At 35.4% G+C, this 17397-nt stretch overlaps 4 protein-coding genes across 6 annotated transcripts; 1 reads left to right on the plus strand and 3 right to left on the minus strand.

The window, feature by feature from the left end:
• Positions 1 to 706: 706 nt before the first annotated feature.
• On the plus strand, positions 707 to 3168 carry LOC111215391 (probable methyltransferase PMT19). Its single transcript, XM_022718874.2, has 6 exons — positions 707 to 1482; positions 1568 to 1778; positions 1850 to 2138; positions 2226 to 2588; positions 2671 to 2748; positions 2839 to 3168. Exons 1-6 carry the CDS (start codon positions 760 to 762, stop codon positions 3038 to 3040), a joined length of 1866 nt encoding a protein of 621 aa, XP_022574595.2. The 5' UTR covers positions 707 to 759; the 3' UTR covers positions 3041 to 3168.
• A 378-nt stretch (positions 3169 to 3546) lies between these two features.
• On the minus strand, positions 3547 to 5690 carry LOC111215100. The gene is made up of 6 exons (XM_022718336.2): positions 4935 to 5690; positions 4689 to 4744; positions 4485 to 4594; positions 4238 to 4397; positions 4058 to 4150; positions 3547 to 3947 (listed from the first exon to the last, which is right to left on the minus strand). The coding sequence occupies exons 1-6, from the start codon at positions 5659 to 5661 to the stop codon at positions 3801 to 3803; spliced, it is 1293 nt and encodes a 430-aa protein (XP_022574057.2). The 5' UTR covers positions 5662 to 5690; the 3' UTR covers positions 3547 to 3800.
• Positions 5691 to 5828: 138 nt separating this feature from the next.
• Positions 5829 to 10718, minus strand: LOC111215101 (CMP-sialic acid transporter 2). Of its 3 annotated transcripts, none has more exons than XM_048775812.1 (16): positions 10013 to 10718; positions 9627 to 9933; positions 9261 to 9437; positions 9023 to 9139; positions 8639 to 8695; positions 8249 to 8326; positions 7770 to 7874; positions 7546 to 7668; positions 7341 to 7418; positions 7116 to 7185; positions 6889 to 6996; positions 6619 to 6752; positions 6443 to 6522; positions 6279 to 6324; positions 6103 to 6172; positions 5829 to 6020 (listed from the first exon to the last, which is right to left on the minus strand). In XM_048775812.1, the coding sequence occupies exons 3-15, from the start codon at positions 9426 to 9428 to the stop codon at positions 6122 to 6124; spliced, it is 1215 nt and encodes a 404-aa protein (XP_048631769.1). In that variant the 5' UTR covers positions 9429 to 9437; positions 9627 to 9933; positions 10013 to 10718; the 3' UTR covers positions 5829 to 6020; positions 6103 to 6121. The 3 variants fall into 3 exon arrangements, with proteins under 3 accessions (XP_048631769.1, XP_048631768.1, XP_048631767.1); XM_048775811.1 differs by having other exon boundaries at positions 6109 to 6172; positions 10013 to 10715; XM_048775810.1 differs by having other exon boundaries at positions 6109 to 6172; positions 9261 to 9535; positions 10013 to 10715.
• Positions 10719 to 16016: 5298 nt separating this feature from the next.
• LOC111215099 (calmodulin-like protein 5) lies at positions 16017 to 17110 on the minus strand. The gene has a single exon (XM_022718335.2). The coding sequence runs from the start codon at positions 16966 to 16968 to the stop codon at positions 16324 to 16326; it is 645 nt and encodes a 214-aa protein (XP_022574056.1). The 5' UTR covers positions 16969 to 17110; the 3' UTR covers positions 16017 to 16323.
• Positions 17111 to 17397: the final 287 nt, after the last annotated feature.

A 17397-nucleotide genomic window follows, 5' to 3' on the forward strand; every position in this document is an offset into this window, starting at 1 on the left:
GTGGAGCCTTTTGTTCTGAATCTCTTTACCTCTCTTATCAATTGATTTCAGACGTTAGAAAAACATGTCAAGTGAGTGTTTCTAGGCTTATCACACATGGTTGGTTCATGATCCCAAAAGACGCTCAATGGATGCTTATCCAACAAAGGCTTGAAAAATATCAGCTTTGTCAACAATAACGCAACTTGTGGTGCTTAAAGATCATACCTACAAAGAGATCAATTACAAAAGGTTTTGTTTTTTGATGGTTGAGTTTAAAACACAGGACTGATTCACTAACTTTTTGCTATTTTGGCTTTGTAGATCCTAAGGATGATGATGTGTTTTGCATATACAAGATTGTTCCATCCGAGTCTTGCTGGTAACCAATGCTAAGGTAAACCACATTGTTCTTCTGAATGGTTTGCTCAATGTGTTTCTTTGCTTTGGTTTTCTAGTGGGAAGAAGAGTAGAGCTGACAAGGTCTTGCATAGTAACCTTCTTCTCATTGTTACTTGGCAAGTACTTTTGAGCAGTGTATGCAAGACCTTGTCAGCTCCACTGTCCTCCATTGTGTATACTGTTATTTTAATGTTTATTAGTGTATGAATTATTGATTCCAAAAATAAATAAATAAATCCATGTTCGTGACCATTAATGAAGACAAAACTACAGTTGAAGATTCCATTTCAGTAAACGAGGTGAGTCTTTGACTTGTTAACTAAATGTTACTCGCACATTTGTCTTCTCTTTTCTTAGAAACCTAAATTGCAGAAGAAGATGAATCCATCACAACTACAGTTACCAAAGCTCTGTTCTAAACGTAGATTCTTCTTCACTCTAGTCTTACTCTTCTCTCTCTATTACATCTTAACCACTATCAGAACCATCACCATCTCTTCTTCTTCTTCTTCCCAAGATCCTCACCCTCATCATCCACAGCTTCAAGAACCTTCCATGCCCCATCATTCCTCTCTTCAAGAACCTTCCATGCCCCATCATTCCTCTCTTCAAGAACCTTCCATGCCCCATCACTCCTCTCCTCCAAAACCTATAGAAAACCAATCATCACCATCATCATCATCAGCATCATTGTCTTACTTTCCACTATGTCCCAAGAACTTCACCAACTACTTGCCCTGCCACGATCCATCTACAGCAAGACAGTACAGCATTGAAAGACACTACCGGAGAGAGAGGCACTGCCCTGACTTATCCCACGAGAAGAAGCTCAGGTGTTTGGTCCCAAAGCCCTCTGGCTACAAAACACCTTTTCATTGGCCTGAGAGTAGAAACTACGCTTGGTTCAAGAATGTTCCGTTCAAGAAGCTCGCTGAGTTTAAAAAGACTCAGAACTGGGTTAGGCTTGAAAGAGACCGCTTTGTTTTCCCCGGAGGTGGGACTTCATTCCCTGGTGGCGTGAAGGACTATGTTGATGTGATTATGAAGGTTTTGCCATTAGCTTCTGGGAGTATAAGGACTGTTCTTGATGTTGGATGTGGAGTGAGTTCACTTACATGAGTAGAAACCGTTACTAGATTATTATTGATATTTGACTGCAGTGTTTATGGATTAATCATTGTGTCAGGTAGCGAGTTTTGGAGCTTTTTTGCTTAACCATAACATCTTGACAATGTCAATAGCACCTAGGGATGTACACGAGGCTCAAGTTCAGTTTGCATTAGAACGTGGACTCCCTGCTATGCTCGGTGTTCTTAGTACTTATAAACTTCCTTACCCATCAAAGTCTTTTGACATGGTTCATTGTTCTAGGTGCCTTGTCAACTGGACTGCCTATGGTAATGTGTTTATAATAACTACGCATCTGTGTCAGTTTACTGTGTGTGTTTTAACCTTTTGGTTGATTCAGATGGGCTTTACTTGATGGAGGTTGATCGTGTTCTACGTCCTGATGGATACTGGGTGCTTTCTGGACCACCTGTGACATCAATGGTTAAAGCCAAGAACCAGAAGAGAGATTTGCAGAAGGAGATGGAGAAACTAAATGATGTTTTCAGAAAACTTTGTTGGGAGAAGATTGCTGAAAGATACCCAGTTGTCATATGGAGAAAGCCTTCTAATCATTTGCAGTGTATAAAAAGACTAAAAGCTCTTAAGTTTCCTGGTCGCTGCTCTTCTGGTGACCCTGACGCTGCATGGTGAGTTTACTTACTAAAAGTATATACCTTCTTCTGCATCTTCAGAAGTTAAAGCTTGACTCAGTTAGATCTTTTTTTTAACAATAGGTACAAAGAGATGGAGCCGTGCATCACTCCTCTTCTAAATGTTAATGACACACACAAAAGGGTTCTTAGAAACTGGCCTGAGAGACTAAATCACGTGCCTGAGCGACATGGAGTGACCATTTCGAGATTTAAAGCTGACACTAACCTGTGGCAGAGAATAGTTGTTTACTATGACACTAAGTTAAAGTTTCTCAGTAATGGAAAATACAGAAACATTATGGATATGAACTCTGGTTTAGGCGGTTTTGCTGCAGCATTGATTAAATATCCAATGTGGGTGATGAATGTGGTGCCGTTTGATCTTGAACCGAACACACTCGGTGTTGTGTTCGACCGTGGCCTCATTGGAACTTACATGAACTGGTAAAAACACTCAAAAACTTGTCGGATGTCATCTACTTGTGATCTCTCTTATACCGTCGTTTTCGTTTTCGGTTTCTTGTAGGTGTGAAGCTTTCTCTACATACCCTAGAACCTATGATCTGATTCATGCCAATGGTTTGTTCAGCTTGTACTTGGACAAGTAAGATCTCTTTCTGTAGCATGAAACTTTGGTTTACATTTCTTGTAATAAATGTGTAATGTGGTATATTTTTGTTGGTTATTGTGATAGATGTGACATTGTTGATATACTATTGGAGATGCAGAGAATTCTTAGACCCGGAGGAGCTGTTATAATTAGAGACGGTTTTGATGTCCTTATGAAAGTGAAGGCTATAACCAATCAGATGAGATGGAATGGTACAATGTATTCAGAAGCAGATAATAGTTTTGACCATGGAACAATACTAATTGTAGATAAATCATTTAAATAAAAATAAAAAAGCTTTTTGGGGGATAAGTTGAACAACCTGACATGGACTAATGCATGGTAGGTTTACTCTTGTTTGTAATTTTCATTCTCAGTTACACTGAAACTGCAATCAAGGTCATTTTTCATTCTTAACATTGTCGTTCTTTTAGTGGTAAGCAATAAGAATATGTCCTAAAGCAGTTTCAAAGGTATAAAAGTTAGAAACTCCCCATTCTATAATCAGTTGAGCATTTTGAAGATAAAACTTGGGTGCTTGATATAAACCTAGCTTGCAGCGTTGTGTGTGAAATATGAAGCAGAGTTTAGACCAAACATGAGCATTGTAGTACAAGCTCTTCAACCGCTATTGAGGTCTTCAGGAACAGCTACTGCACCTCATAGACAAGCTTGATTTTCTTCTTTGTGGTTCTTGCATATTGGAATCATTCATGGCTTCAAACGCTTTTGAAAGAGATGGTGATTTGAGTTATGGAGATGGATCTGCTGATTCATGGAAGACAGTTCGAATGTACACAAACTTATGACAGATCTTTTTGATTCATATGAATTAGTTACAATCCATAATTATACATAATCTTGTAGGCTTTTGTTCTTCAAAGAGTAACTTCAAGACACTATACTAGGACTAAAAAATGTTTCTATAACTTGTGTCATCTGATTAAAAATCACTCTGTTAAGTTGATTAGGACACAAGTATATGAAAAGGGTTGTTTTAAATTGTCACTAAGAAGTTGAAAAAAATGGCGTAGAAGAAGTTTTAACTATGAGGGAATCAAACCAAGAGCTTCAGCAGCACTTCTCTGACTCTCTTCACTGCAACACATTCCAACAAACGTTCTCATTAGAGACTGTCTCTCTTCCAGCTTCATGAGTTTCTCCAGCCCTCTTGCCACCATTTCCATCTCAGCCTGATGGATAAGTAAACAAGCAGAGGAAGTTTAGTGAAAACAGTGGGAAAGTGAAGCAGAGACTGAATGGTTAAAACTACAACAGAAAGAAGAAGAAGAAAAAGACATACAGAGTACTCCTCAGGAGGAAATATGCGATGAATGAGGCATATTTTCGATAGTTCTGCCACCGATTCAGAATGTTTACCCTGTATTTCCAGAGCCTTTGCACAGGACACAAAGTATACTTCAGTGTTTGATTCTGATCATAATACCATCTAAGTTAACTAGAAGAAGGAATAGGAAGCTACCCAAGCTTGTAGAAACCATGAACGTGTGCGTGCAGCAACAGCAGCAGAAACCATCCTAGCAGCATCTATCTTTGCAAGCCCAATGTTCTCAGCAAGCCCAGCTATGAACTCCCGAGCATCTTCACTACAAATCTCCACAGAAGAAGACTCCCAAGGAGCTCTACATAGAGTTTTCAAACACTTTCAGCACCACACCACACAAAAAAAGGAGTAAAATCACCTTAAAAGACCAAAGAGAGTCAGAGACCTGCTGCAAGCATTTAGGACAAAGTCAACAGATGTTCTGTAAAAGGAATCTCGAGTATTTGTTGGCTCAATAGAGACTTTTACTCCAGCAATCCTACATACTCTACGCAGCTGTATATACAAGTAATCTAATCTAGTTAATTCAAGATAGTTATTAGTTACACACAATCTAGTATGAAAAGAAGAAAGTAAACAGATACTAAACTTGAATGATATCATTCTCCGTGATGTCCCTTCCACTGGTTCTGTTATCCACGATTGCTGGAAACTAAAACGATAAGTTACATTTGTAGAATGAAACCATAAACACACAACTCATACTAATACCATTGCAAAATCAAATCTTTCAGCTATTAAAGCTTTCTACCTGAAACAAAACAGACAAAAAGGTTGTCTTTAAGCAAAAGCTTGTCGGGAAAAAAACAAAAAGAGAGGAGTTTAAAGAAGCTACCTCGAACGATTCTGTTGGCTTCTCTCTGGTAATCTTCTTTGTCTACTTCCAAGCTCTGACTAGGCAATGAAGCAGGCCACCATTTCGGCAAATTGTTCTGAGCTCTAAGCTTGAGGTTTCTAGCTACAGAGTTACTTCTAGAAGCCTGACCAGAAGAAGAAGAAGCTATGGAGCTTGAAGAAGATGAACGAATGGTATCAACAGCTACAACCACTTCCTTACCACCAAGACTCCTATCTCTCCTAACTACTAACTTGGGTCTACCTTGTAAACCACCCTTAAAAGCTGTTCCTAAGTGGACAAGAACCTTAATAGCAAAACCAAACACGAGTCCAAGCAAGACAACACCTCCAACGAACTGCATAGTTGATTTCCTGCACGTGACGACGACGCGCTTGTTGTCGTCTAGCGAGACTAGAGTTTGCAAGTCGGAGACGGCGTCTTTCCCTGAATCGAGAAAGAGCTTGAAGCGGGAGGTAGCTAGGGAGGAGATACGGTTGACGTCTAGGGTTAAGCTTAGGCTTTGTTCTTCATAGGAAGAATAAGTGGAGATTGTAAGAAGATTGCTGTCGCTGTAAGTTGAGTCATTGGAGTTTCTGTTACGGCGAGCGGGAGAACGACGGCGTTTTGGAGTTGAGAAGGACGAGAGAGGAGCTTTGTAGAGTTGAGGTTTGGTGGCGAAGAGTCGCGGGGAAGAAGGAGAAGAACACGAAGTGGTCATGTTCATTGTGTGATGTGTTGTTTCGCTTGTGGACAATAATGAATGGAGTTAGTTGAAGAGCTACGGTTTGGTCGGACCAACTGGTTTAAACCGGTTTAGACGCTATTTTTATTTAATTAAAAATATGTATTATAGAGAAACGGAAACAAAAAGGATTACAAAGAGAGATCTTCTTGAAAAAATACGTAACTAATACTATAAAGAGTTGCTTTTTTTGCTTTGTTCTTTGTCTGAAAAAAAAAAGAATACATGTTTTATATATAGAAAAAGAAGTTTATTGCATTGGAACCATGTGGTATACGGTCGGAATTGTCCCCTGATCTCTAAAATAATCTTAGGCTTAAAGAATTCTGTGAAACAAAATCCTGCAACAAGTACAGATGCATGTAAAGATGGGGGATTCCAGAGTATCTAATCTTATGAAGTTGAAGAGGAGATGTTTTTTACTCTTACGGTGAGAGAGTGTTTATCTGGGAAGAAGTGGCTCTCTGTCGTCTGATCCAACACGGTGAGTAGCCTGCTTAAACAAAGAAGAAAGCAAAATATGATTATCAGCTTAAGTCAGAACTATATTTCACTTAAGATGGTAATGTGCATGTGTGTGTGTGTGTGAGCTTCTTCACCTCTTCATTTGCTCCTGCTGCCATGTTGATGAATGAGTCTTTAGCCCTGAAGGAGATAACAGACGACGAAAAAAAAAAAGTTTAGACGCTGCAAATGAATCTCACACGCTTTTAAATGACATGGTATCATAGAAAGAATAATAATCCATCAAGGAAAAACACACCTATGACTATCCTTTGCATTAACTATTTCTACGTTTCCGTTTTGTTGCTCATCTTTCACTTTTGCAAGGGGTGAAAAGAACTGCACAAAATATGAATTAAGAAAAACATTAATGAAAGAAGTTCCTCTCTGTATGTTAATTGATACAATCCGGGAGGGGTTTTGTATGGATTTTACCTGATGCATTGAAATGAAAACTATAGAAATCCCCAGAAGAAAATTCATGGTTAATACATGTCCAAAGAGTGCTGCAGATGCTATGCCAGTAAATATTGTGGCAACCGTGGATGAGTATTTCTTCAATATTGTATCTGAGAACATACAGAAATGAAGACGACTAAATAAATATATAGCAAGAACCAAAATAAAATTCCATATTTGTTAAACCAGCATCTAGAACTAATCCATAAGATAATGTGAAATCAACATAAATTGGTCTTTCTTTACCTGCATATTTGAAGAAAAAGGAAGATAGAATCCCTTGTGCTGCGTTGTTCATTATCAGAAACACGGTAGCCCTAGAATGTCCTTGTAGGATGTCAAAACTGGCAGGACCTGTCGACAGTGGCAAAACCGTTAGCAATGCGTCTAACACGATTTCGAGAAGCTTTCCTGGCATTTAATTTGCTTAAACATTTATAATATTTTTCCCCTCCGAGATAAAATGCACATACCTTTATATATAACAGTTCCTAGTATTCCAAGGAAGTTGAATATTGCACCATACCCATAGAGGAATAAGTTCTGCGCCAGAGGAAATTAATGCTTCACATTCAGAAAACACAAACAAACTATGTATATAGCTACAAGCAACGGTCACCACAAGCCTTCACTATTAGCAGAAACCCCTCAGTTCTCTGACGCTAAATGGAAAAAACTACGTGTGAGCATTAGCTAACCTGAAGATAAATGCTTGTCTCAAACTGGCTCTTTAAAGCATACTCGTTGTAGACAGATGCCAAGGATGGGACCGTAACCTGCAAGATAATGTGCTTAATAAGCCTCTAAAACGAACAACAAATTTTTTAATGCGGCACCAGGTAATGACTTCCATACTACATTTCCAAGAAAAGTAAATGGAAGCACCAAAAAAGTGTAACTTACAAATATAAAGGTGCAAAAGTATGCACCCGTAGCAATTGGAACAGCAATAGTAGTAGCACCTTCAGGAAGAGAACGCAGCTGATTTACACTAATCCCTATCAGCAACAGAGCAAGTGCTTCCCACTACAACACAGTGTCAAAACAAACCCAATTCAACAATAATGTCTGATACCATATGAAAATCATACATACAGAACCAAAAAACAATAATAATTGAACCAGACCTGAATGATGGAAAACCGTCGCTTCATTATCATCTTCAGTAGAACAGCAATTACCAGAACCTTTAGATTGCTGAGCATCTTCACAGTAGCAGGATTGAAATATAGCTGTCACACCAGAAAAGTGAATTTACTAAAATTTTAGAAAGATAGAAAGATGGAACCAAATTGTAGCCGAGATGGCTAGATAAATACAACAGCAGAGCACGGTGTAATTATGTTATTTCAAAGAAATTGTTCAGTGCAGCTTTCACAGCAGACTCTAACATCTACACCAGAAAGCAAACATATTGCAGAATGCCAAGCAGGACTTGGTGAATTTGACGACTAGGGAAAATGATGAGGGAAATAACTTCTACTTAGGAATGATAATATAGCAACATGCATAGGGACCAGTAGGCGTCTAGAAGGGAAGATGTAAAATCGTAAAGTAACAAAATCAAGAACAAATAAATTTGATCAGATAGAGTAACCATGTGTACCTGCATTGTGAACTTCAAATAGTTATTAATGGCATACAACCCTGCTGGAACAGCGAGAAGCACATTGTTCCGAGCTGCCTGCGAAATAAGGGATAGCGTTACTGAAACTTGCACTATAGATAGTAATCAAATAAAATCAGAGGTACTTTGAGTTTAACAGCAGGAAACAGTTTAAGAAAAAACGTATAGTATCAGATAGATCTAGTGATCACATACCATCTACATTTCAAATTATCATGCTTTGACAACCACATGTATAAAATACACAAAAGCTTATTAGACAATGAAGCCCAAGAAACTAACTTTAAACTTGAGACTACGCCATACCACAATCCTAGTACAAAATCTTATACAGTATATCCCAGTCTCTTAATTGCCAGGAAGAGGTACCTGGACAAATGTGGAAAACGATAATAGAGGCTTCTCTCCAACTTTTTGGTGCCTGGCCTACAAAAATTCCACAAAAAAAGTCGAGTATGAAAAGGGGGGCCACTTTCCTACCGAAAAAGCAAAACACACGTGATAGAAACTGCCTATAGGCACACAAATAAAAGAATACGAACCCCACCTCTTTCCGTTACCAGTTAATCAACTAAAAGACGCCTACAATATAGATACATAACAACAAAGGAATTTCTCCAAAAACCCCAGCAATTGCTTTCATGTTTCAATGCAGAGAAGAAACATTTACCAACTAGTTCGGTAGAAATATAAATGACCCACCACAAAGAGAAATGATGATTAACAAGAAGTGAAGTCAATTCAGAAACGTACCTCGATGAGAAGCATGACAAGCGCAAACATAACCTTTGCGATTTCTGTCAAGAAGTTGACGCTAATAGGACTGAAGTTAAACTTCCCATCCACCTTCGACATGTACACCAGTACAGGCTGTAAGAGGCATAAGAAAAAGAAAAAAATGAAATCTTTTAAACAAATTTGAACAATAAATGACGAATTGTAAATGATTAACCACATGGTTGTAATATTGAAATTGAAGGGACTTTATTACCTGAAGACCAACAAGCATGCAGTCACCGACAACCAAAAAGACATTGAGAGCTCGTTGCTTTGATGAAACTCTAATCTTGCGGTTGTCATAAGCCCTGGCTATAGCTTTGCTGCTGGGAGAAACCAACCTTGAACGACACACGCTGCACTCAGCCATCCCGTTCTTCATCCCCCAAAGCTAAACAACACAGACTCATTCATCATTTTAAAAAAAACGAGAAGTGCCAAGAGCTAAAAGGCCAAAGAGTGAATTTTGAATACAACCCAAGTGATATCCTGCGATCAGATCTCAGTTTCCGTAAAACCCCACAAAAATTACAATTGAGCAAAAAATTAGATCTTCGTAACAGAGATGGATCAAACTAACCTCAATCGAGTTCTAAGATGAGCTCAAATGACGACGCATTCCCGAACGAAAACCTCCTCTCCACCTAAACCGCGTTAAGATTCAGACGGAATCTGGATACGGTAATGCCTCAACGTTCCTCTCCGTCGTCGGTGAGATCTCAATTGCAGAGATTCGAAAAGGATCTAGACAACTCTCTTCAGCTCGAGAAGAAATGCAGGGAGAGAGATGAAGAGAAAGAGATCGGTTGATTCAAGTGCGCTCTTATGCTCTCGCACGACCCCCTTCCCCCTTTGCTTTGATTTCACAACACCCTTTTATTGCGTTTCTTTGAAAAAAATAAAATAAAATAAAATAAAACAAAAACAGTCGGAAAATAATATTTTTATTTTGTGTTTCTTTCTTACGGTGACACTTGGCGGTGACTGTGACAGACCAATGAGATTTGAGTATGAGTTGCAGTGAAGCTTTAGTGAGGGTGACGTGTCATGCGGGTGATGGAGGCTTCGTATCGGTGGTGAGAGTTCCCGTATCTATTGGTCGTTTTTTAAGTCTAACTTACGTCATTAACGTAAAAACCAACTTTAATTGATTTTGTTGTTGGGTTGTACGAGATACCTAATGATAAGGTTTCTCTTAATTAATTAAGGACTAGAAGGTTTACGCATTTGTTTTATTAACTAAGAGCTTCATAATTGATTTCGTTGTTGATTTTTCTTATAAAGATTTGATTTTTGTTGTTGTTGTAGGAGAAACCTAACGACAGGAGGTTTCAGTTAATTAATTAATACTAGTAGAAGGTTAACGTATTTGTTTTATTAACTGAGAACTTCATAAACTCATGATTGTGCTGCATTAAACATGAAATTCCCCCAATATATAGTTATGTTTAAATATATATTTTTTTTTTAAATAAGAACATAAGTGAGGGAGGTTAAAAAGGGTCTTATCACCAAAATAACATGAAAAGATCAAAGATAAGTTCGAGATCAAAACTTGTGTACCAGGAAGAAGAAACATACCTTGACATGATAATTTAAGTTTATTCTTTGTGATGAATGAGAATACCTTACAAATGTATGACATGATCGTTATGTCTTTCCCTTAAACAAGATACACACAATTTGCATGCACTTCCTTCAGCCTCGTAATTGTAGACACTAGACAATTTAAAGCAAACACACCGCTTACAATGTATTCCCTCTTCACACTTTATAAATTATCCTGAAATTGTGACAAACTAATTCATTTACAGCATTAAAACACTATGTAAATGTCAAGCGGGACAAACTAATTCATTTACAGCTAAAAGACTTGGTGAAAAAGAAGCGCCACAAAATGAGGGCAAATGCTTTTTGACAATTAGGTCTGAAAACTTGAGAGTTTTTTTTTTTTGTAGAAGCCGCCTAGGTCTAATAGTTTGATCAATGGTTCAATAATGCTTTTACACCAGAAAGTCTGAGTTTCAATTTTCAAAGAATGTGGAATTATGTGAATTGATGGAGAAACGACTTACGAAAGATCTACATTAGTTGCCCATGTCCATATAGCTGCAAAATGGGTGGGCTAACCATTGGTTGCCCATGTCCAAGTATAAATGGGTGTATTTTGGTGACACTCAATTTGTCCATGCCGATTTAAAAAGGACAAGAATCACAAGAATTTTTCTGTTAAAATTTTAATATCGAGTTTTCCCGCCAAAACCGTAAAATCAAATTTTTCCGTCAAAACTGCAAAATTAAGTTTTCCGCCAAAATCACTAAATCGAGTTTTTCCGCCAAAACCATAAAATCAAGTTTTTTTGCTAAAACTTCAAATTGAGTTGTCCGCTAAAACTACAAAATCAAGTTTTTTCGCTAAAACTGCAAATCGAGTTTTTCACCAAAACTATATAATCGAGTTTTTCCGCTAAAACCATAAATTGGGTTTTCTCGCCAACACCGTAAAATCGAGTTTTTTCGTCAAAACCGAAAAATCAAAATTTTCTGCCAAAACTACAAAATCGAGTTTTCCGCCAAAACCGTAAAATCGAGTTTTTTCGTCAAAATTGAAAATCAAAAATCGACTTTTCCCGCTAAAATCTTAATATCGAGTTTTTCGCCAAAACTGCAAAATCAAATTTTTTATGCCAAAATTGCAAAATTAATTTTTTCGCCAAATCGATTTTTTTTGCCAAAATCAAATTTTTCGCAAAAACACAGTTTTCTGCCAAAATCACAAATTGAGGTTTTTTCCGCCAAAACTAAAAAACAAATTTTCCGCCATACCCATAAAATTGAATTTGTAGGATTATAAATTAAAATTTTCTTATATGGTCTATTATGGATCCCATTGCAGCCCATGTAAACATGGGTGTTAGTGGTTTTGGTCCTTAATGGACGTGGTCGTTAATGAACATGATCACACTCTGTCCATAAACAATAAATAAATAAATGGATATGGGCTAATGGATATGGGCTAATGGACGTGGGCTAGCCCATTTTATATTTCCAGGAGGAAAGCTTGGCACTAGCTTGCAAACTGACTTGGGAATTGACACTGTGGGGACTTGTTGCAGGTAATAATGACTCTGAAAAGATAGACACTTGTTCTCCTGACTCTTAGGCTAGGGAAGATTAGCCTGTCAAAATATGAATCTGTTTGCCTAAAAGACCACCCATGTGCTTAAGAACATAAACTTAAAACGATATAGGACTCTTGCTTGTTTCTAACCAAGGTTATTAATACTGCTTTTAATCTGCCTTGTAGTACATGGTTATGGAATATTGCAAGAGGGATCAGTGGGGAAGAAGTGCAAAGCGGTGGAAATGCGAGCAGCATGGTCGTGGTGTGTGGTGCGCTGCGGTTTAGGAGATAGAACTTTATGCATTCTCTAACATTCCTTAAAAAAATCACCATTCATAAGGAATAATTTTTCCTTCTCATTCTCTACCATTCATTTTTTTGTAGAGAAATAAAGAATAAATTAATTACTTGTTAAATATGGGATGGAACAACCATTCTCTTTCATTCCTGTAATTCAATTCCTCTACGTTCTTTTCCTATTCGTTCCTCTTGTTTCCAGAATGGTCACCGGTCGGACCCTAGAAGTTTTTTTGTGTAGGTATAACTTTTATTTAAAACTTTTGGTTTAGTTTGGTTTAGCTTGATATACAGTCATAATTATGTAACCAATTTCAATATATAAAGATTTTAAAATATTTTTATTTGTATATTTTTTAATTTTTTAATAATGCTATGATAGCAATTATTATATGTTATTGTAAGTTATAAACAATTTCAGAATAATGAAATCGCTATCAAAATAATTAATTAACACATAACATATAAACCACTATCTTAAGTGTCGAGGAAAATATAACGGGGGCAGACAAAACACTCACTAGAACACCGCTGTAATAGCGTTTTACGGACGCTATATATCATCTTTTTTTCTTGTAGTGCAGGTTGAATGGAAGTTCATATAGCACCAAGTAAAGCGTTATAGATCAACTTGTCTTATCTTGTCCAGCGAACAAACTCTGGATTCGGGGTGACAGCATCACCACCATTGGTAAGTGTTGTAGTTGTTATGTCCAGAACAGAATCAAGATGGTTTGCGAGAGCATATTTATCTAGCAAAGCATGGACTTGCAAGCTCCACATTAGATATTTAGTGTTAGTGAGCTTGGACACGTTCGACATGTTGATGTGGAGGAGTTGTTGTTGTTGAGGGAGATCAACTCATTTGCATTTGTGTTTGATGAAGAACTCATGGCGGCTAGGCAGCTTGAGATTGGAATTTTTTTAGGTTCTAGGAGTTAAGATCTGATACCATATAGGTTTATGGAAAATATATTCTTATTAGTCTATGATGACTATATATTTACATATAGAGGAGAGGGAGATTAGGTTAAAGTATTTACAAACTAGTCCTTACATCTATACTAATCTATATATAGACTATAGTTACCCCATCAAATTGTGTTGCTATCGACTATAAGCAATCCTCATGTCTTTATGTTAATTTCTTGTTGTCTTACAGTTTTCATGTTTATGTGAAATTGTATGACTAGAAGTTATAGTAATTCTTGACTTTTGATTCATTACACAAATTAAAAAATTAATACAAAATTGTATTATGATATGATTTTATTTTCTCTTAAATATTTTTTAAAAATTATTATTACGTGGATTTAATCAAACTATTTAAATTTATTAATTTTTATTTATTTCAATCTTGATCATATATTAATAAAAACGCATGAAAGCTATTGATGTTATTTTCAAACAAATGTCAATACATTTTATTAGATTATTTTATTTTGAACGCAGACTTATCTGTGACAACAACATTTATACGGTTCACAATGGTCATACTCATAACCCCACTTGTCACAAAACTTTGAGCACCCAAATCGTCCATTTATATCACACGGCGATGAGATCTGGAAGCATACTTTAGTCGCCCAATTTATTCCATAACCTATTTACATGAATAATATAAATAAACCAATAAGTATATTAATCAAAAAGGATAGTACTTCGTACCTATGATTAAAATGTCGTATAAAATAAATTTACCTGGAGTATTAGCAGGGGTAACTGTCGTAGTTGTCGTATGACAATCAACAAAAAATACGATGAAAAAAACCGTAGAAACAAACATAACTAAAGTTTTCATAGTAATAACCATTTTATACGTAAGTTTAAAACTTTATTGTAAGATATTCACTTTAACTTTTCTTGTTTGTTGAGTTTTTCTTTACTCTGTCTGATTATATATATAATGACACATACACATTAGAAGTAAATATTTTCTCGGTCAAAGATATATAAGAGAATATAACAATTCCTTTTATATCTAATATAACAGATTTTTAGTCAAAATATAATCTAAAAAATAACTATAGAGCTGCACAAAAAGAGTATGATAATATATACACTTACATACTAATTAATGTCAAGAGTTGACTGAGTGGAATTTACATAGCACATCCTCTAATTAAGTCTTAAATAAAAGATTTGTATGATAGAAATGGATTTTGCTATAATATATTTTCTTTAAATATCATCTATACTATAAAAACAAAAGTCATGATTTAATTCATGTGTAATTCTTTTATTCAGACCACTCTTTAAAAAATTGTTGTAATTAATATTTACATAAATATTTAAATTATTTGAATTATTCTAAAACGAACAAATCAAATAGATATTCCTATATTTTCTCTGAAATTGTTTCTGAATAAAATATTTTCATATTTTTTATTTACAATATAAATACATATTTCATTTTCATCAAATAAACCTTTTAAACAATTAACTAATTTCGTATTTATTTAAAATATAAATATATATTTCATTTTTCACTTAAACCAAAATTTTAAACATTTAGTAAATTTCGTGTTTATTTAAAAATAAATGTATATTTCATTTTTTTTTACTTTTAAATTTCTAGTTTTTATTCTTAATTATAACTAAACTCATATAAAATTTCATATTAATTTTTGATATTAATTTAATACTCCATCCGTTTCATTTGAATTGTTGTTTTAGAAATGGACACATAGATTAAGAAAATATTTAATTTTTCATATTTTCAAAATAAAAACATCATTACTGATACATCTAACCACATTTTAACCAATAGAAAAATATATTAGAATATAAAGTCAATAAATTTTGCATTTAAATTATAAAACGACACTTATTTTGAAACAGAAATTTTAAAATTTGCAATTAATTGTTGATCCATAACCAATAATATTATTCAATTTAGAACTTTGTATCACATGATTGAAAATATGCTATCATTGACAATTTTAAAAAAGAAATTATTGCATGGAACTATAAAATTGTTGTGTTTTAAAATTTTATATTAAACAGTGAATAATATGGTAAATATTAAAATTATATACAACTAATCATGTAAAAATATTTTTATGTGTAAAAATTAAAATAATCACCCGCAGTTGTGCGGATCAAGATTTAGTTTTATAATTAAAATCGAAAACAGAGGAATATTCTTAGATATAGCGAAAAATAGTTTGTTCAAAAAAAGAGAAAAATATCAATTGATTCGATATATTTCGTTAGGAACGTACACACTAGTTTTTTACCAAAAAAAAAAAACGTACACACTAGCTCTACAGTGTATTATGCAAATACGTTAAGATTTCTATACAGAGTTTCTCTATCTCAAATTGTGTTATTGCAATCTAGATGTTGTTGAATCAAAGATTATGGAATTTAATTTGAGATATTGTGTAACCATAGATTATATAGAGCTTAACATGAATGGTTACATAAAAATCAGGTTTCAGACATGTTAACATGAAATGAATGTTTACATACTAATCAGATTTCGGACATTAAATTTAACATTTGCCTAATACAATTTTAGTTGGTTCAGCTGTTTCCTTGGTGAAGTGGAACTAATATACTCATGTATATATATAATTCATACAGAAACACGTCACATATGGATCTATACTATTTTGATAGCAAACGTTTACAATATACTAAAGAACACTAAACCAGATGGAATGAGAAGGTGAATCTTACAAAACGTACCTCAGAGAAACCCTAGAAAGAAAGAAAAAAGATAACACATCTTGGTCCCGACTACGATGTTTTTGATACATCATCAGAAAAATTATTTACACACAAAAAGAAAACAAACAAATCAATTAAGTAAATACGCACACTCTCTTTTCTGTTAAATCCTAAACAAATATCAACTACTACGGCTAAACCCATCACCTTTCATCATTTGAAGAAACTCTTTGTAATTAACTCTACCATCACCATCAACATCCACTTGCATAATCATCTTCTTGCAACCTTCTAGGGTTTTACCTTGCTTGAGTCCCAAGGAAGACATCACAGATTTCAACTCCTCGACAGTGATAAACCCATCTCCATCCTGGTCAAACACGTTAAACGCTTCTTTCATGTCCTCTTCTTTGGTTTCTCCATCGTTGTGATGCTCATTGACAATGGATCTGTACAGAGACTCGAACTCGTCTATGTCAACGCATCCATCGTGGTTTGTGTCGATGTTGTGGATCATTTGAGTTAGGTCTTTGTCTGGTATGTAGATTCCAAGATTCTCTAGTGAGTCCTTGAGCTCTTGTTTAGTAATACGACCGTCTCCGTTCTTGTCGAACGTCTGAAAAACCCTTTTTAGCTCGGACGGGTCTATCTTTGTCGTCGGCGTGGAGGATGGTGACGGAGAGGGTAACATGGACGGTGACGGTGGTGAGTTCTTGTGGAGAGTTTTGTCGAACCAAGAGAGAGAGAAGAGAGTTCGCAGTTTCTTTGGTACTAAAGAGAGAAGAAAAGAGTTTAATAGATTATAGAGAAGGAATATTCTCACCATAACTTTAGATCCTTTCTCCAAGATCTGAAGAAAACAGAGAGAAGATCTGATAAACAAAGAGCCTAGGAGGTAGAGAAAAACTTCAAAACTGTTGTTTTATAGAGGGAAGAGAATGTGTGCTCCACAAATATCACATTTATATTACCATTTTTCATATTTACACTAAAATATAGTATAGCATACCGAAGTTGTAGGAAAACGCGTGAAGAAGGGTAGTTAAACATATACACATCGCTTTTGATAAATTAAGAAGGAAGTAATGTCAAAAACGCGTTGTCATAATTGTTGATGTTTGGTTCCTGTCTCCATTTGTTTGGTTATTCTAATTTATTTTATGTAAGAAATGTGCCGGTCTTCATTCTATCGTACGTATAGTTTACATCATTCTTTTGCTCAAAATACGTACGTAAAAGACCAGCCTTGGAGAGA

This window comes from Brassica napus, chromosome A3 (genome assembly GCF_020379485.1).
Source record: "Brassica napus cultivar Da-Ae chromosome A3, Da-Ae, whole genome shotgun sequence".
Lineage (NCBI taxonomy): Eukaryota > Viridiplantae > Streptophyta > Magnoliopsida > Brassicales > Brassicaceae > Brassica > Brassica napus.